At 44.7% G+C, this 20,222-nt stretch overlaps 1 protein-coding gene across 12 annotated transcripts in view; it reads left to right on the top strand.

The window, feature by feature from the left end:
• The window catches only part of PRRC2C (proline rich coiled-coil 2C), a 115,158-nt gene that overhangs the window by 33,006 nt on the left and 61,930 nt on the right, over positions 1-20,222 (top strand). For all 12 annotated transcript variants that reach the window (XM_084636251.1, XM_084636247.1, XM_084636255.1 and 9 more), the window contains exons 11-20: positions 282-362; positions 2,066-2,768; positions 4,735-4,907; positions 5,683-5,926; positions 8,163-8,376; positions 9,628-11,952; positions 13,394-13,602; positions 14,370-14,524; positions 15,083-15,416; positions 15,926-16,011. In XM_084636251.1, the coding sequence (XP_084492377.1) occupies positions 282-362; positions 2,066-2,768; positions 4,735-4,907; positions 5,683-5,926; positions 8,163-8,376; positions 9,628-11,952; positions 13,394-13,602; positions 14,370-14,524; positions 15,083-15,416; positions 15,926-16,011 (4,524 nt within the window). The remainder of the gene's footprint in view (positions 1-281; positions 363-2,065; positions 2,769-4,734; positions 4,908-5,682; positions 5,927-8,162; positions 8,377-9,627; positions 11,953-13,393; positions 13,603-14,369; positions 14,525-15,082; positions 15,417-15,925; positions 16,012-20,222) is intronic.

Genomic DNA, 20,222 nt, shown 5'->3' with positions numbered 1-20,222 from the left:
AACATATGAGATTTTTTTCACTGTTAAATCCAAATTTTGCTCCTTGGATATATGACTGTTACTTAGCCCTTGTGAAAACTACTTTGTTACTTAGCCCATAAAAGTGAAAACTACTTTGTTGCCCTTCTATATTTGTATCTAAACTTCTTCACAGAACGCATGTGGTCCACGCTGACATGGTTAAATGCAGCCTGAAACCAGTCTCTATTTAGAGGATCTGCAAGGTTGACCATACATTCCATCAAGCTAGTCACTCCAACACTGTTTTCTTTGTTCAATAGGAGCGGGGTCCGACACTAACACAGTCATCTGTACATGAGAGGGGCGGCTCTGCACTTCATCCAAAATCTATTCCTCAACAGGTATGAGAAGACAGAAGATCTGATTTACATTGGAGAATCTTGATTCCCAGTGTCAAGTGCCTAACTGTATCAGAGAGAATTTGAGGGGGAGAATTAACAGACTGTATGCTCCACACCTGTAAGGAAAAAAGATGATGATGGGCATTTTGTATGATGATTAACAAGAATGATGCAGAATTTATTATTTCTATTAGAGTAGCTTCTAGGTGCCAATAATTGAAAATTGTTGCAGGACACTCTACAAAGTTAAAGTAATAAGCAGTCCCTGCCCCAAAGATCTTAGTTTAAATAGGCAAGACAAAAGCTCAGGAAAAGGGATATAACACAAAAATAGAGTGAACAAAGTGGTGGCTTGCAAATGTTGTATGTTTCATGATTGTTAGTTTTTACACATGGGTGAGGAGAGATTAATTCAGTGAGTGAAGCTTTATGTGGAGACTAGCTCAATGGAATACCAAGGGAAAGGAGAGGAGACTAAAAATAGGAGTAGAGTGCAGCTGAGGTGATGATATTGAGAGGAAAAAAAAGACATGAAGGGATTAGAGCAAACGGTCAACACAGGGAAAAGAATGTCCAGTATGTAAACTAGAATGCAGTCTGGCAGCATCAGTGTCTAAGAATCCCTGCTGAGGTTGCTTCAGTGTCTGCTCCTGCTGGCTTAAATTTCTCTGGCTTCTGCCTAGAATTTTTTTCCCCTGTGGTGCTTTGTGGATTTTACGTACTCCCAAAGGGGATTTCAGGGACAGCCTTTTGCACAGTTTTACATCTGGCCCTGGCCGGGCCCGATCTTTATCTCCGTTTCTTTCCATTCATATGTATACACCTTCATTTATTTTCAGCTGAAATAAATTCACTGGTAATCCCCAGCAAGTTTAGCAATACAGTGCTTGTTAGATTACCTGAAATCCAGTTTTCAACAACCCCATTGTGGTTTACACGCCCACATTTTTTGTTTAAAATAAATGGCCACGAGACAAAATTTGTGAGAGCGGGTATCAAAATAAATTAAATGTACCATCTGAAACTTTTAAGGCAATAATTCTCAACTCTTCTCTAATCATGGGTCCCAGAATCTAATAACTCCTGAGGTTCTTGAGACAATTTCTGACAGTGGTAAAATTCCTTTTTTCCTGTCTTTTTCATCCACACCCTCTGTGCCCAGCTGCTAGAAGTTGTGGGAGCGCTCCAGGTCTCCCATTCTTGCTGCAGGAGTGAATGGGGATTCAGGGATTCTCAAACATTACTTCCTGCTCTTCCTGATTTCACAAGTAGCAGTCACAGCTCCCGGGGGGGGGATTGCAAGATTATTACATGGGAGGTCGTGAGCTATCAGCCTCCACCCTAAGCCCCACTTTGTCTCCAGCATTTATAATAATGTTAAATATATTAAAGGTGTATTTAATTTATACGGAGGGTCACATTCAGAGATTTGCTATGTGAAAGGGGTCACTAGTACAAAAGTTTGAGAACCACTGCCCTAAAAGCAGAAAAAACAAGCGCACCAGTCAATAGACCTGAATTACAGCAGGAAATTAGGACCAGCCTTATGCCTCACAAACCTGCTAGCAACTCACAGGTTGGGCTCTTCTGTTTTGAAGGTGCCAGCCGAATACAGATTACTGCATATTGTTATATATAGCCAGGTGATTTGAATACTAAAGGTTTGTTTGATATGTACTGCATTACTTATATTAATGTTACAGCACCCACCTCCAGATCGCCAGGCAGGACCTGGAAGACAGGGCCCTTTACCCCCTAAACTGGTACCAGATGAAGATGAAATTTGGAAGCAGAGACGAAGACAGCAAGCAGAAATTTCAGCGGCAGTGGAGCGAGCACGTAAGCGGCGAGAGGAGGAGGAGCGAAGAATGGAAGAACAAAGAAAAGCAGCTTGTGCTGAGAAGCTAAAACGGTTAAACGAGAAATTTGGCTGTGTGACCAAACCATCCCGGGAAGACCCTCTGAAGGAGAGGGAGAGGGAACGAGAGAAGGAGAGGGAGAGGGAACGAGAGAAGGAGAGGGAAAGGGAGAAGGAGAAGGAGAGGGAAAGGGAGAAGGAGAAGGAGAGGGAAAGGGAGAAGGAGAAGGAGAGGGAAAGGGAGAAGGAGAAGGAGAGGGAAAGGGAGAAGGAGAAGGAGAGGGAAAGGGAGAAGGAGAAGGAGAGGGAACGCGAGAAAGAGAAGGAGAGGGAACGCGAGAAAGAGAAGGAGAGGGAACGGGAGAAAGAGAAGGAGGAGAAAGCAAAGGAACAGGAGAAGGAGAGGGAAGAGCGAGAGAAGGAGGAGAAAGAAAAAACAGAAGAGAAACCAGAGCCTGAGAAGCCTGAGCCTCAAGAACCAGTGCTAGCACCTGTAATAGTAGAAAAACAAGAAGAAAGTGAAAACTGCAGTAATAAGGAAGAGAAAGGTTTGTATGAATTGTTACAGGCTGTCCTTTTTTAAAAATAAGGAACCACTGGGATTAATACAATTTAGGGTTTTAATTTATACCGTTATCTTAGATCACATACAGCACACATTGCCATGGGCACATTGCAATCCCAATTCATTATTTGATTCAGGACCCAGACCTGTTAGAATGCTGTATTTCATCAGGAAAAAATTGTGAAACCCACACGTTGCAATTTTTGCTGCATTCTGCAAAATCTAAGCTTTCTTCTTACTAAAGAGAGGGGAAAAAAGCAATCAGCCTTGCCAAGATACAGGCAGCATAGTATAAGTAAACAGATGTTTTGATGGTGTTGGTACAGTACAGACCCGTTTACGCACGAATCCGCTTAATGCGCAGTAGCGCCATGCCTCCCAGTGCTACCTATTTAACACGCAAGACTCGTTAACACACGGTACAGGAACTTTCTATGTAGCACTACAGATTTGCTCACTAATTCACTGACACAGAAATCAACAGAAAGTGCAGAGCAGAAACGTGTTGTACATCTTCACCGATATTGGTAAAGACATATCACGCACGCTTAGTCATTGTCACACTAGAGAGATACGTAATATATATACTACATTAGAAAATTTTAACCATAGGCTTAATATAATGGCAGAGGGAAAGCATCAGCGTTCCTACACTGTAGAAGAATAGCTAGCTGCAATAGATCGAGTAAATAGTGGAGGAACCCAGGCCAAAGTTTCAAAAGATATTGGGATTGCCGAATCTACTCTCAGAGGATGGCTAAAAAATGAATCTAAAGTGAACGACTTTATACAAAATCTCGGTTCTGGCGTGAGGCTTAAGCGAAAATGTGTGCGCTATTCAGCAAACCGCACAATAGACAAAGTTATGCACACGTGGTTTGCTCAGGAAAGTCTGAAAGGAATGCCGCTAAGTGGGCCAATTCTTTCAAGCCCAAGCGACAAAATTTGGAAATTTAACCGGGGATGAATCATTCCAAGGAGCAAAATGTGGAGCAAAATGTGGAAAATATCGAAATTGTTCATCTGCGGCGAATGATGCATAAGAGAGAGGGAAAATGCGAGCCAGAAAGAGCAGAAAATAACAGCGTTTTTTTCTTCTAAGTGAATCATAGATACTTATTTCAGCATGGCCCTCTTAACCTGTGGTCCATTAACATGTGGTCGTGATGGCTTGACTCCCGACATCTGTGTGTAAACGGGTCTGTACTGTGCTCTGTTAATCCAGCCTTGCAGAACAGTAACCCCTTTCCTCCCCCTTCGCCCCCTCCCCCCCCAAATCCTCTACAAGGGAACATTTAAACTTCATCCATTACTTGTAGTAAATTGTGAGTTTAAGCACCTAATTCTATTCTTTGTCTTAATCCTCCCACACCCTCAGGTGCTGAGAGCATCCACTAGTTTCCACCATTTATTAGGTGCTGAAGACCAAAATTGGGACTGTTTACATACCAGTTCTTACTAAGCACAGGCAAATTTCTTTTTTTCAAAAGTGCAAAATTATTGTAAATCAGCCTATAGGTTGCACAATCAAAATAAGTCAGGCAATTCAGAACTTGAGTTGTACATCAGCATAAACTTGGCTGCATAGCAATCCTATATATATTCATTTTACAACATAAACAGCAATGTGGTTAGCCACACAGTTTACTTAAGTAAACAGTAGAATATACTCCATATGTGAGATGAATTAGTAGCTGTTGATCTATGGTCTCCAGCAACTAATTTTCATTTCAGCCCGTAACCTTTTTGTTTTTCCATTAATAGAATTAGCCTAGCAGAGCACTAAAATAATAAATTGATAAGTATCCAGGGTGCTTTCGTTTTAGAAAGCCATGTCTTTTTAAAGTTAGGATACACTGACTATCTGATAGATTCATGTGAAAGTGAAGACTAGCTTATGACCTATAATACATGTGGTAGGTGCGAACTAATTTTCAATATTTTTATAGCAGAGGGACAGCCAATTTTTACCAGACAAGACAGTGGTCGGAATGAAAAAGAGAGTTCCCAGGTGGCTCATGAAAGTGAACCAGATTCAGGGTCTCAGCCTCGACCTGCTGTTTCCTCAGGCTACTCTAAACAGTTTCAGAAGTCGCTGCCACCAAGATTTCAGAGGCAACAGGTAAGCAACCAATCTGTTGGCATCAGAGGATGAGGGGCTTATTTACTTCTGAGTAATGGAATACAGGTCTGATTTTGGAACTCCTAATTCTCACACTGGAGATGAAACTCATTACTGGGTGATATCTTTTATAAAGATACTAGAATGTTTTCAGTCGTGTATTTGTTGTCTGCAGTACTGGCAGGGATACTTCTAGAGAGGCAATTTGCCTTTTTCTGTGATGGCAAGGTGTCCAATTGAGCCAAAAATAAAAGCGTTGTTAAAATGTAGCAGGATTTTTTACACCGGTTTCTGTGTGTAGACCACTGATCTGTACTTGCAGAATGTTGAGGTTGTAGAATGTGATGTTAATCAGTATTTCCTAAAGGATTCATACATGTTGATACCTTTTGAGTATTAAATCTATAAAATAACCTGACTGAAAGTTACTCTGCAAAATGTACGTTTTACAGTACAGATTGCCCTGCCCTGCTTCTCAGTGAAAGCCATGCAGCCTTTGTAGCTAATTTTGGGGGCGGGTGGGGGTTCAGTTTCATTTGTTCTATTTCCTGTTTTCCCCCCTTAATCTTTTTACGCCAGTTTATCCCCATGCATTTGACACATTCTGGATTATTGTGCCTTGTTCTTAAGGTAACTAATTCTAATTAGTTAGTTCTAATTCTAATCCTTTTATGGAGATAACTGGCTCTTATCGCTAGTTTATTTGAATGGCATGCAAGTCACTTAATATTATGAATGAGCCTTCTTTTAATGTTGCATATCTGTAACGTTGTAGGAACAGATGAAACAGCAACAGTGGCAGCAGCAGCAAGGGGTGCTTCCACAGTCTGCTCCATCACAACCTTCCAGTGGTCCTGTCCCTCCTCCCCAGCATAGACCCCTTTACCAGCCCATGCAACCACATCCTCAGCATTTAGCTTCTATGGGCTTTGATCCACGGTGGCTTATGATGCAGCCTTACATGGACCCACGAATGATGTCAGGAAGGCCTACTATGGATATGCCTCCTATGCATCCAGGTAAAACCCAGCCTGCATTCCCAGTGAACATTCTCGCAGTATTTTTGATCAGTAAAAGATTCTTTCCCTAAGCCACTGTTTGTCCACTGACTGGAAACATCAAGCTAGTACATAAGTACTAAATTCTCTTTATGTGTAAATATCAGATAAGGCAATCTCATTTAGAAAAATGGTACACTATACTTATATCTTACTGCATTCCCATACATGATTATAAAATGAAACCACAGTTTGGTACTGTATTACAGTGAAGTGGTAGTGACTGGTTATGTTTGTGTTAAAAGCTTCGCTATAAGCCTCACCACCATTGCCCACCCATCTCGTGTTTGACCCAAGTTTGTGGAATCTGTGGAAAATGTGAGTAATGCAGGTTGACTTTTCAGAATAGCGTACAGTGCTAGGATACATCGTTTTCACATGCTAGCAATCAAATATTAGCACCTATGAAACATTGCAGCAATAATTTCAAAATTTTCAGCCTATTATCTCAGTACAGAACATGCTTTTAATCTCCAGGATTTCCATTTGCATCCCTGTTGAAGCCAGCATTTAAAGATAACAATTGTCTGATAAAGGGGACTCTCCAGCTAGCTGGAATGTGAAAAGAGAAGGGATAGTGGGGTGACGTTCACAGGGTGGGTGAGAATTTGGGGAAGCAAAACAAAGGTAGAAATATCTGTTCTAAGTAGTGTAACAAGAATATTCTTTCCCTCTTAATTACTTGATATTCAAGGCTTGAAAAATCCTCTTGCCCAAGGTGATCAGGAGTGTATCCTGGGCAAGTCCCATCAATTTCTGCAGAACCAAAGCTTTAAGTGAAACTCTAGCCCTTACACTTTCCAAACCTAAATAACAGATTACTGTATGCTGCTGCTGTTGTGGAATAGTGGAGAGGCTATCGGATGCTGCTGTTGAGGATGTCTAGGACAGGAGGCCCAATAGTGGCAGCAAAAACATGAGCAGAAGGCTCTGTATGGTGGGAGTGGCTCCTGCAGCCCCTGTACTTGATGGGGAAGTGTCAGAGGGGACATCTGTATAAGAGTTCTCTGCTCATCATCCTGCTGATTTATTTCAGCTTAGCCAGAGTTTTAAATTCTTCAAATCCTGTCTTTTATATCATTGTGACCGGGGTTCCAGGGTTGCCATGCTGAGATTGCTCATTTAGGGCAAACTGCAAGGAATGAGGCAGACCATCCCCAAAACTTGTGGTTATTCTAATACTCAGATTCACCAAGCCAGCAACAAAACAGCTGCTGCAATACCTTACTGGTTACCCTGAAGCCAAAACACCGTTCCCTTAAAGCAGTCCAGTCTTGGGCTTCCAGGCAGCCAAGTCAAATATGATGAGGATACTGAAAATCTTATTCATCATATTAAAATAGTTCTGCCAATCCCGAAGGATCGGACACGTTACCCACCAGGTTAACATGTATTTCAGATCTTACCCAAATACATGCTTACAGCCAATTCTTAGTAACTAAACTAAGATTTATTAAGAAGGAAGAGAGAGTATTGGTTAAAAGATTATTATACATACAGACTTGAATGGCGTTCTTTCCTCAGTTTTGTAGTAGAGATGGTGAGTTTTAGAGTTGGAAAGAGTCCTTCCCAGAATCAGTTCATCAGGTTTATAGGCCAGTGCCCAAATATCCAATATAAAAGTGATCCAGATGGGACTGGAGACCTCAGTCTTGCAACTCAAACTTCCCCCGATGAAGCTTAAGCAGATCTAAGATTAAAAGGATCAGGGCCCAAGAGTTTGTAGACCCCTTGCAGGCTATTGTCAGCCTCTTGACAGCAGGTGTTCCTTGTGTGAAGAATAGTGTCTTTTGAAGTAACCTCCTATTTCCTAAGCATCACCAGTGATTAGCTACATGGATTAACATAAGGCAATTGCCTGTCTCCCGCCATTTATATGTAGTTTGTTATATACTTCAAAGAGAAATTAAGACTGATATCATTACATTCACAATTGATTTAAATGTTAATATTTCCTTTTGATCTCTGAATTAACAGAATACAGTGATAGACAGGAACTGTTTGGTTACATTGTCAACCTCTAACTGTATATGTAAACACACACAACACGAACATTATCTACTAATATGTCTCTAAAGGCTGACTCTGGTCAGTCAGTCTGCTAGTTTTGTGTAACCGTTTCTGGCCCTATGTCACAGTAATCAATGTATTTTGAGCTGTTAATTTTAACTGTTTAACTTGAATCTCTTGATCACAGGAATTATGCCTCCCAAACCATTAATGAGAAGAGACCAGATGGAAGGGTCAGGAACTGGTTCAGATTCATTCGAACATATTGCTCGATCAGCAAGAGAACATACTGTACCACTGTCAGAGCCCCGCATGATGTGGGGTTCAGATCCTTATCCCCATGCAGAACCTCAACAGGCTAGGACTCCTCCTAAAGTGCTAGAAGAGACTGAGGATTTGAGGTGAGTCCTGCCTGATTTCTGTATTTCCATATGCCGCTCACATCCACCAGACTCCTCCTATGTTTATTTAGATATGTAGGCCATACTTGCAACTGTGAATTAGTCAGTGTTCATGATCAATTGTTGTTACCAAGTGGGGTGGTATGGATGACTTAGGGACATGTGAGTTGTTTAAATTTAATCAGCTATGCTTTATGCCATCTGGCTGACAGGTATGGTTTTAAGGAAGATGCAAGGAAGAGTCCATAACTAGCTCAAAAAGAAAAGGAGTACTTGTGGCACCTTAGAGACTAACCAATTTATTTGAGCATAAGCTTATGCTCAAATAAATTGGTTAGTCTCTAAGGTGCCACAAGTACTCCTTTTCTTTTTGCGAATACAGACTAACACGGCTCAAACTAGCTCAAAGGTTCTGTGACTGAACAATTGTGTGTGCATTGGAATTCTATATTGGACAACAGGTTTGAGCCATCTAATCTAGTATCCTGTCTCTGACAGTATCCCAAGAACCCCATAGTAGGCAGATGTGAAGTAATCTGGTCCTATGAACATCTCATCCTAATCCTTAATAAATGGAGATTGGTTTAGTTATTAGTGGGTGTTTGCAGGTACAAGTGGTGGGAACGGTGATATATTCCCTTGTTTCAGGAATCAGGCGGGAAATCCTGCATGTGGTCTCCACGTTGAAGAGCTCTAGTCCCCTTCACACTGATAAATCAGCTAACTATGAAAATAAAACTTGGTCAGGCAGTTATTTTGATCCTTATTCACAGTCAGCCTCTGAGCTTCTGTTGACACTTTCTTAAATGTGACCCCAGTAATTAACTTTTACTTACTTTGAACTGATGTTGTATTTGTGATGTTAATTCACTGATATGCTGGCTCATTCAAAGTTTTGACTTAACTGTTAACAATACTAGATTCCTAATGCTAAATGCTTATTTGAGGTTCCTAATTCTGGGAACTAGAAATTCTGGAACTCACGGCAGTTAAAAGGGGGCTGTGTGCATGTCGCATACACCCCTTTTAACTGTCATGAGTTCCAGAATTTCTAGTTACCAGAATGCGCGCGCACATACCAATCGGAATCCTCTCACACCATGACAGATACCTTGTTCCTCCTCTTAAAACTTCTGTAGATGAGGCAAAAGTCCTTTAACATGTTACAGGGATGTTAGAGAATCCAGTTATAAATATGGTTAAATTAAACTTTGTTCCATTAAAAACCTGTTTAATTGCTTCTTCACTTAGGCCTGAAGCACATTTGGAAGAAGAACAAATTGCTGTTACTGCTGCTTACCCTGTAGAACACAACCAGTTGGATTCTCATCAAAAGACAGACTTTTTTAGAGAGCCAGGCGAGGTGGATGTACAAAAATTCCCAAGCAGGTCTTTGGAAGACGTACGACCTCTCCAAACTGACATGCCTAATCCAGCAGTTGGCTTTGAAGTAGCTGATGAGAATGTTGCACACAGCCCTCAGGAAGAGCTGGTACCCGTAGGAGAGAGTCATTCTGCTTTGAAGAGAAGCATTTCCCATGGTTCAAGTCATTCTCTAAAATCAGAAGAGCAAAAGAATGAGACAACACCAAATGTCCCTAAAGTAAGTAGTAGGTATGCTGAGACTATAGAAAGACCAGAGATTAAGCCAAAAAAAGAAGGTTTCATGAGTAATAGAACATCAGAAGGTCCAAAATCTGAAAAACCTTTCAAGCCTAAATCTGAAACCAGATGGGGTCCCAGGCCAGGCTACGGCAGAAGAGAAGAAGGTAGCGATAGACCAGTAAGAAGATCTGGCCCTATTAAAAAACCTGTTCTTCGAGATATGAAAGAAGAGCGTGAGCAGAGGGAAGAACGTGAGCAGAGGAAGGAAAAAGAAGGAGAAAAACTAGCTAATGAAAAAGCTGGCAAGTCTGAAAAGACAGAAAAGAAGGATCAGGCACAACTGTCACCTCCCCAGTCAGAGCCAGAAAAGTCCACCCCAGACATTGCTTCTTTAGCTAAAAAGATACCACAAGATACGGCTCAGATTTCAGAAAGTACAGATAGCCATCAGCTGGACTCTGCCATTAAGTCTGCTGTCCAGCAGCCTTCACCTGTGGTCCAGCAGCCTTCACCTGTTCAGCAACCTACTGTTCAGCAGCCATCACCTGCAGTCCAGCCACCACCTGTTCAGCAACCTGTTAACGCAATTAAGGAAGAAAAACAACCAGAGAGAGCTGCTGGCAAAGAACATATTGTTGAGAAACCTCGCCTAGAAACCAGGCCAGTAAAGAGAGAACCTGGTTTACCACCCAGAACGTACTGGAAAGAGGCTCGGGATAGAGACTGGTTCCCAGATCAGGGATATAGGGGCAGAGGCCGTGGAGAGTATTACTCTAGGGGTCGCAGCTACAGAGGGTCTTATGGAGGACGAGGCCGGGGAGGTAGAGGCCATAATAGAGACTATCCACATTATAGAGACACTAAGCTTAGGGCAGACCATGTGCCTTTGGGGCCTCTTAGGCAGAGAGAAGAAAGTGAAACTCGTAGTGAGAGTTCTGATTTTGAAATAGTCCCCAAACGGCGAAGACAGCGAGGCTCAGAAACTGATTCTGACAGCGAAGTTCATGAAAGTGCTAGTGATACTCTTCTTTCAGACAAAGACAGTTTAAGCAAAGGTAAACACCCAAAGAGAGAGGAGAAGGCTGATGGCAAGAAACCTTCAAAGCCTCTGCTGTCTTTCAAACCTGAAAACAATGTCAGAGTCGACAATAGATCCCTGGAGAAAACTTACATCAGGGAGGAGGAGGATAAACCAAAACCAGGATTCCTTCCTAAAGGAGAACCTTCAAGACGTGGCAGAGGGGGAATGTACAGACGTGGTGGTAGGGATCCAGGTGGGCGCCCACCAAGACCATCTACATTAAGGAGGCCAGGCTACAGAGAGAGTCAGTGGAATCCAAGGCAAACAGAGACCATTAAACCAGAAGAGGAGGAACCACCAAGAAGACATGAACACTATTGTCCTGTGCCCATGGATAAGAGACCTCCAAAATTTGAGAGGAAGTTTGATCCAACTAGAGAGAGGCCTCGAAGGCAAAGGCCTGCACGACCACCAAGGCAAGATAAACCACCACGCTTTAGACGCCTAAAAGAAAGGGAAGCTGCATCAAAAATAAATGAAGCCGCAGCTAGCTCATCGACAAGTGCTACAGTTGTTAATGCAGTTAATGAAGCATCCAGCACTGCTTTGGATATTTCAGGGAGTAAGACACCAGACTTGTCCAATCAAAATTCTTCAGACCAGGCAAATGAAGAATGGGAAACTGCCTCAGAAAGTAGTGACTTCAATGAGAGGCGAGAGAGGGATGAAAAGAAAATGGCAGATGTGACCACACAGGTAGCTGCCAAAGCAGGAGAAAATGCCGTAGCTCCAAAAAGAGAAATATCTAAGCGAAGTTTCTCTAGTCAGCGGCCTGGAATAGATCGCCAGAATCGCCGTGGCAACAATGGGCCACCAAAGGCTGGAAGGAATTTCTCAGGGCCTAGGAGTGAAAGGCGGAGTGGTCCTCCATTAAGAAGTGGTAAACGAGGGTAAGTATCTATTTGTTTCCAGTAGCACCCACACTATGTAGTTACTGTATAAACACAAAAGGCTCTAACGCTCACTAATTTCCTGTCGCAGATTGCATAGCCATTCATAATCTGTAAGGTTCATAACCCTGGTCAGTGGAGGATGGTGTCAGACAGCTCCACAATGCTGGCCTTTTGTACAGAAAAGAAGTTTTCATCTGAATCACTTCGAGCCTGTGAGAGTAGAGGGGGAAAAGAACAGAGCTTTCCAGTGTCACTGTACCATGTTAAAACTGTCTGGCAGAAAAATGCCAACTCTGTTGTCAGAGGTGTAAACTACATTCATCCCCATGAAATTTAGCATTAAACATGATCCAGTTGATTTAAATCACAACTCTACAGTCTATTGCTTTAATCCTTTCACTGTATTTATCCCTTCAGGGCCCCCATGTCCATTTCTAGTAGAAAATCAGTTAACTAAATGAAGCATGTACTTTCCCGTTAAGGAGAGTTTCTTAGCTCCACTTGGGCATGTTGCTCAGTATTAGAAATGAATTTGTTATGCTTACATCTACATGCTGAATCAAATTGAAGCCTGCCTTTCATCTCTGGGATTGGTTTCTCATGCTTTGTAGCAATTGCATGATGGTTTGACAGCATCTTCTGCACCAGGTTAGGGAGTGCTATGGAGTGGGCTGCTGAACTCCACATTGAAGACTTGGCTACTTTAGCAGTGTCCTCTCTTGAAAACTTTTGCTGAATATTCTAAGCAGTTGGTCCTTCCATTATAAAACTTTGAAAAAGTTTTTATGTAATACTTAAAAAATTTCTAGTGTTCGACAACAAAAAGGCAGAATTTTTCCACTGGCCTGCAACTGGCTGCAGTAGTTGTTACTAATATCAATAAGTCCATGGTGCAGTTATACCAAACCAAATTTAAATATGGAGCATATATTGCAAAGTTTACAAATTTCTATGGTGTGTTACACAGCAACTTTTTCAGTGGAGGCTTTAGCTTCACATTTGGAGTGAATATGGGTCATTCACTTATTCAGTGTAGTGAAAGAATGGCAGTTGAAATGAAAATGTTGCACCTTCTCTATATGGTTAAAGCGTCTACTGGGCATCATTCATTAGCTGGATAAGATGTATGGCTACTGCTTTATTAGTTCCCCATTGAGGCTACGCCCATTAGTGATGCTTACACCTATATGACTAAAGTGTCTACTGTGCTTGTTGATTTTTTGACTGGTCTGTGATCCAAATCTGTAAGCATCGCAGATAGGTGCAGCCTCAATGGAGACCTAATAAAGCAGTAGCCACACATCTCAGGCAGCTAATGATGATGCACAGTAGACACTTCTAACGCGGTAATGTGATCTGCATGCAGATGTTGTTTTGCTGTTTCTGAGGGTACTCTGGGGATGGTGGTTAGTTCTGTCTATAATTTTGTCTGATGTAGGCCATTTGAAGACCAAACAGGAAGCATGACTGCTATAGATCCCACCATCAGTAATTCCTTGCATCAAGAAGAAGGTGGTGGTAGTGCTGCAATGCAAAAGACCTCCAAGGATGCCAGTGCCAAAAAGAGGGATGAGCCCAAACCAGGTCCAAAGAAACCCAAGGAGAAGGTGGATGCTCTATCCCAATTTGACCTCAACAACTATGCAAGTATGTGTTGATGGAAACTTGTGGTAACCAAAAAAACCTATTAATACATTAGCGTTCCTCCTTCTGGAATTGGATATATTTGGGAACTGTGGAAAGAAGAAAAGTTGATGCATATTTTTTAAAGGCTGTTTATATCCCAGTATTCAGACGCTGCCCCCTTTGCAGCAATGAATGAGTCCTGTGGCATGTGTCCCTTTTAAAAATGAGTAATACAATTTTATATTTGTATGTGTGTATATAATATATATATATAAAAAATAGTTATCCATTTTAAGGACACTTCTTTTGTACAATCTCATTCCTGTAACTTTTTTCAAGCTGTCATTCAATCATTCCACACCCGATGTTGGCATCAGGTATTTTGTATCTCTTTGCACGTGGAAAATGGGAGAGGATGTTACTGTTGTAAACTCAATAAATAACGCCAACAGGTTTGCAGTTAGTGTTCAGAATGTATTATTTTTCTATTTAAACTACTCAAACTGTTTTTCTTTAGCTCTTGGTTTTATGGAACTTTTTTGTACAAAGTATGGTGTCTTTTTGAAGAGCCATTAATTGAAGGCTTTTATATTAAATCCTTTTTCTTGAAGTCCACCAGCAAAAGGATGGTCTGCATGAGGGAACTTGAACTAGGATGGTCGTCTTTGGCTGCAACTGTATGAAGCTATGCAGCGCTAGTGGAATTTGTTTTTATTCCAAAATTCTGAATATTGTGTCTGAAATTGTTGAAATGGAAGAAAAAATGTACATCTTTGGTTCATCTACAGGTGTTGTGATCATCGATGACCACCCTGAAGTGACAGTAATTGAAGACTTTCCGTCTAACTTGAACGATGATGGCTTTACTGAAGTGGTGTCAAAGAAACAACAAAAACGTTTGCAAGATGAGGAACGCAGAAAGAAGGAGGAACAAACAGTGCAGGTTTGTTGATAAAGAACGTCATCCTTTGCACCTGTTACAAGCAGTTACACACTTTTTGCAAATATTTTTTGTAAAGGACTACGCAACGGTGCAAAATCTGTTTCCAAACAGCTGTTTTTACCAGTCAAATTGCAGTATTCTAGTTAATTGTTTATTGAAATTGTTTGGCCTAAGTTATGCAGGTCATATTGCCTCCCCTTATGTTTCTCCTCTTGTCCCTCTTACTCCTTCAATACCCACTGCTGCTGTAATTTGTGTATTTCAAAATTAAAATGTTGGCTACTGTAACTAACTTGAAAGCTTGCTTTTGGGCGTACACTGGGTTTTGTTATGCTATTGCCTTTGTGTCACAATTCTATATGAAAATTTCTTGGCCAAAAACATGGAATGTGTTAACTTTTTCATTATTCAAATAGTAAAAGTAAGTACATTAGGGGAAAAAAGTCTGAGAAAACGTTCAATATTCCTGCTTTGTCCTTCTCCTGTACTCTGCAACTGACAGAAAAATACAGACTTTCTAAAGGGCTTACCCTTCCGTAATGTCAACTTTACTCTTAGGTTTGGACCAAAAAGAGTTCAGGTGAAAAAGGAAGAGGTCAGAATTCCAAGCTTCCTCCCAGGTTTGCAAAAAAGCAGCAACAGCAGGCGGCGGCGGCAGCGGCGGCAGCACAGCAGGTACAAGCTCAGGTACAGCCCCCGAGTGCACCCCAGGCTCCGAGCCAGCCACAGGCTTCAGTTCAGCCTCAAACCCAGACAGCAGGAGGAACAAGCAGCACAGAATATACAGCAACAGGCAAAGCTCTGCAGAATGCACAGTCCCATCCTGCTCTAGGGACTGAATTATGGGAAAATAAGGTGGCATCAACAACTGTTAACGACATCTCCAAGAAATGTAAGTGGTATTTTTTGACCTTTTTTTTTGCGCCTGGGAGGGATAGAAGAGAAACATTGTGGTTGGAGCGTTTGGGTTGGTGAGAGATTTTTCTGGAGGTCTCAAACATCCTGGCCTGCCGGTATAGTTCTCATATGGCACAGAGAATATGCTGCTATGAAATGTTCTGCAAGACTGCTGAGCCATAGTCTCCCAGGTTCCCTGAGATGAGAGCTCTTCTTTGCTACTGTCGCCACATTCTATATCCCCAGTATATAAGCAACTGCCATTGGTCTCAAACCTGGACTTCTTTGTCAAATTTGTGCATGTTTCCAAATATGCTAATTAGGGCAATCACGGTTGACTTAATAAGGGACTTACTGTTAAAAGCTGAAATGGAGTTCTAGAATCAAACATGCTGTGAAATCAAGTAGCTGAAGTTTCATTGTCCATTCAGTTTTGTACTTATGAATCTGAATAACCATGGATTAATTGTGGTTTTGACTCCACTGTATTCTCTGGACTTTTAGTGGGACCCATTAGTCCACCACAACCCCCTTCAGTCAGTGCGTGGAATAAGCCTTTGACATCATTTGGATCAGCTACATCTCCAGAGGTAAGAATCAAGAACATCTGAAGATCGCTCAATTTGTGTCTTGCAGGTGGTGGGACAAATGAAATATGATTATTGTGATGGTTCGCAAAGTACCCAGGACTGGGAGTCACCTTGTTCTTCTTCGAGTGCTTGCTCATATCGATTCCAGTTTAGGTGTGCGCGCACGCCGTGTGTACAGCCGTCGGAGAATTTTTACCCCTAGCAACACCCGGTGGGTCGGCTCTGGAGCCCCCTGGAGTGGCGCCTTCATGATGCTCGATATATACGCCAGCTGACCCAGCGCCCGCTCAGTTCCTTTTTACTGCCTGTGACGGTCACTGGAACTGTGGAGTTCTGCTTCGCTGGTCTCCCCTCTCCCTAGCACTTGCAGTTTCTAGTTTATAACCGTTCATAGTTGATAGTTTATAGTAGTTCATAGTTATAGTTGTAGTTAGTTAGTATTAGTGGGTTACAGGGTTCCCCCTCCTTCCCGATTTTCTATTGGGCTCATGCCCAAAGCTCCGGGATTGAAGCCCTGCGGTTCCTGCTCTAAGCCCATGCCAACGGGTGACCCGCAGACTCTTGCCTAAAGTGTCTAGGTGAGCTTCATTAAGCAGACAAGTGCAGGATCTGTGAGGATTTTCATCCCCGGACCAAGAAGGAGCGGGACTTTCGTCTCAAACAGCTCCTTATGGAGGCAGTTCTTAGCCCGCAACCTCCTGCGGTGTGCAAAGATCAGCACCGAGCACCTTGGTGCGCAGCGCTCCGGCAGCAGCAGTAGGAGCAGCACCGCAGTTGGACTATGACCAAGACCCATGGCACTGGCACTCCCTAGCACTGCAGCCGATATTATCGGCCTGGCACCGGTCCCACTCTCCTGGCCAGAAGCAGCACCAGAAACCGGAAAAGGCTGGCCCACTCCCACAGAGGCCAGCCTCCTTGGAACCGCCTCTGGAGGTGCGTCCCAGTCTACGGCCTTGGCACAGTTGACTCCGGCCCTGGGAGGGAGAGCCATTGAGTCCAGTGCCCCTGGACTTCCCAGTACACAGCGTGGTTGAGGTCCAGTTGCTGTCCACCCTGGATACCTTTGTGGCTGCAAGGGACCTTACCGCCATGATGGCATCAGCATCCCCTCAGCCTCATGCCAAGGCACTGGTACCTGCACGTGCAGCACCATCCCGAGGCAAGCTGGCCCTGTCTCCCCGTCAGCACCATCGGTCGAGCCACAGCACCTATCTTGTTCTCTGCACCGTTCTCACTCCCAACACCACTCGCAGTCCTGACACCGCACTTTTTCGCGGCACCGGTCATACTTGCAGCACCGCTCCGATTCCCGGCACTGGTCCTGGTGCTGCTTGCCCACCAATCACCGTCGAGGAGCAGATCCCGGACCCGATGCCGCTCACCGTCTAGATCCAGGTCCCGGCACCGCTCCCCAGTGTTGCGGCGCTGTTCACCATTGCCCCGTCAGCATGACTCGGCACCACCGTGGCCTTCCCGTTCCGTTTCCCATTTCTTGGGATCGGAGGCAGGGTCGCGCTTCTCGGACTGCCGCAGTATGGACCATAGCCTCCTGGAGTCGGGCTGGGCATTGGCAGGAGCAGGGTCCCGCTTAAGGGCCCACCCAATGGCCATTCTGGACACCCTGGGCATACCACCAGACCCAGGGTGCTCCGTCTGGGGCTTCTCGCTCAGCCCTGTCCAAGCCACAAGTGCCAGAGGCTGTCGCCACTCGGTCCGCCCCGGGAGGCATGGAGACTGGTGGCTCCTCTTCCTGCTACAGGACCTCCTCCAGCGCTGGTTCCTGCTCCGGGCCCTGAGGTCGCTGGCACAGGACAGCTGGGCCCAGTTCCCCAAGAGGCCTTAGATGACCCTCTCCCCCTTGTGACCGCCTCCGCGCCCGACGAGACAGTGGCAGGCACTGCAGTCTCGGGTTCCCCTCCCATAGACCTCCATGCCCAACAGGACTTCCTGCGCAGGGTGGCCCGTAATCTGAATTTCCAAGCAGAGGAGGTGGTAGAGGTGGAGGACCCAGTGGTGAATATTCTGTCAGCGGAAGCTCCATCAAGGGTAGCCCTACCCTTTATTCAATCCAATCCACTATCCAATCCACCACCAGAACAATCTGGCAAACACCTGCATCCATCCCACCGACTGCTAAGGGAGTGGAGTGCAAATACTTTGTCCCCTCAAAGGGGTACGATTATTTGTTCACCCACCCGCAGCCTTGTTCACTAGTGGTAGCATCGGTGAACGAGAGAGAATGGTATGGCCAGCAGGCCCCAGCTCCCAAATCAAAGGACACCAAGCGCCTTGATCTGTTTGGGTGCAAAATTTATTGCTCGGGGGGTCTTCAGCTCAGGATCGCTAATCAGCAGGCACTCCTGAGCCGATACAATTTTAACTCCTGGAACCCCATGCTGAAATTTAAGGAGTTAGTACCTCCTGAGTCCAGAGAGGAGTTTGGGGCCTTGGTTGATGAGGGAAAAACAGTGGCATGGACCTTGTTGCAGGCCTCACTGGATGGTGTGGATTCTGCCGCATGTACTTTGTCCTCGGGGATAGCGATGAGGCGTATCTCCTGGCTGCACGCCTCCAACCTGCCACCGAAGCTTCAGCAAATGCTACAGGACTTCTCCTTTGATGGAGAGGGCCTGTTTTCGGACAAGACTGATTCCAGGCTACGAAACCTTAAGGACTCATGGGTGATGATGAAGTCCCTGGGCATGCACCCACCGGCTACCCAGCGGAAACCTTCAAACCCCAGCAGCCACAACAACGCTCCTATCCTCCTTGTCCAAGGCAGGATTTTTATAGGAGACGGGGGGGGTAATGGCAGGAGGAAGCCCTCCAACCCCCAGTCTAGGCAAGGCCAGGGCCTGTCGAAGCCTCCTTCGGGCTCAAAACAGACCTTTTGAAGGGACCCTCGAGGACAATGTACCGGACCTCATTCAGGATCCTACCCGACCCTTCTTGAATCGTTATCCCGCTTCCACTGTGCCTGCTCCCACATAAGTGCAGACCGCTGGGTCCTCCGCACAGTGGAAGCGGGATACTCTCTCCAATTTTCTTCCTTCCCACCCTCCTTCCCCGTCCCTCTTCAGGGACCCTTCTCACAAGCAACTCCTTATTCAGGAGGTTCAGGCGCTCCTCGCCATGGGGGTGATTGAGGAGGTTCCAACGGAGGTAAGGGGTTTTACTCCCGATATTTCCTAATCCGCAAGGCAAAGGGAGGGCTTTGGCCCATTCTGGACCTGCGTGGTCTCAACAAGTTCATGGTAAAGTTGAAATTCCGCATGGTCTCCTTGGGCACAATCATACCTTTCCTAGAGACTAGTACGGCGCCCTCGACATGAAGGACGTGTATTTCCACATAGCGATTCATCCGGCACACAGACGCTTTCTCCGTGGATTCATCCGGCACACAGACACTTCCTCCGTGAACCTTATCAGTTCACGGCCCTTCCCTTCAGTCTCTCCACGGCCCCCCGAGTGTTTACCAAATGTATGGTGGTCATGGTAGCCTTCCTTCGTTGTCGGCAGGTGCAGGTATACCCTTACCTCGACAACTGGTTTATCCAGGGATGCACCAAAAAACAGGTGCAGTCCCACCTCCGCTTGGTCAAGGACACGTTTCCTCGGTTAGGCCTCCTTCTCAGTGTGGCAAAGTTGACACTAGAACTGACCCAGAGAATAGCATTCATTGGGGCAGTTCTGGATTCTCTGCAGGCACGAGCCCTCCTGCCAGATGCTTGTTTCCAGGCTATAGTGGCCCTATTTGGAGCCTTCAGAGCTTCCCAACCTCGCCAGCAAGAAGTTGCTTGAGTCTTCTCGGCCACATGGCTTCCTGCACATACGTGACAAGGCATGCCAGACTTCGACTCTGCCCATTACAAGCCTGGCTGGCATCAGTCTGTCATCCAGCTTGAGAGCTCCATCAGAGTTCACCTTGCGGCCCTATCGGCATTTCACCCGGGTGTGAATGGCCGCTCTGTCTTGAGAAACCTGTCAGCCATGAGATTGTCAAGGGCCTGAACCGCCTCTACTCACAGCTTCGACAGCCAGTCCCCGCATGGGATCTTAACCTGGTCCTCTCCAGACTCGTGGGGCCCCTGTTCGAGCCACTGGCCACCTGCTCCCTCCTCTACCTCTCCTGGAAAACAGCTTTCCTGTCACTATCACGTTGGCACGGCATGTCTCCGAGCTCAGAGTCCTTACCTCCGAACCACCCT

The sequence above is a fragment of the Lepidochelys olivacea genome (genome assembly GCF_965140295.1).
Source record: "Lepidochelys olivacea isolate rLepOli2 genome assembly, chromosome: 8".
Taxonomy (NCBI): Eukaryota; Metazoa; Chordata; order Testudines; family Cheloniidae; genus Lepidochelys; species Lepidochelys olivacea.
Note: the sequence above shows the minus strand (reverse complement) of the source record. Positions and strands in the feature narration are given on the sequence as shown.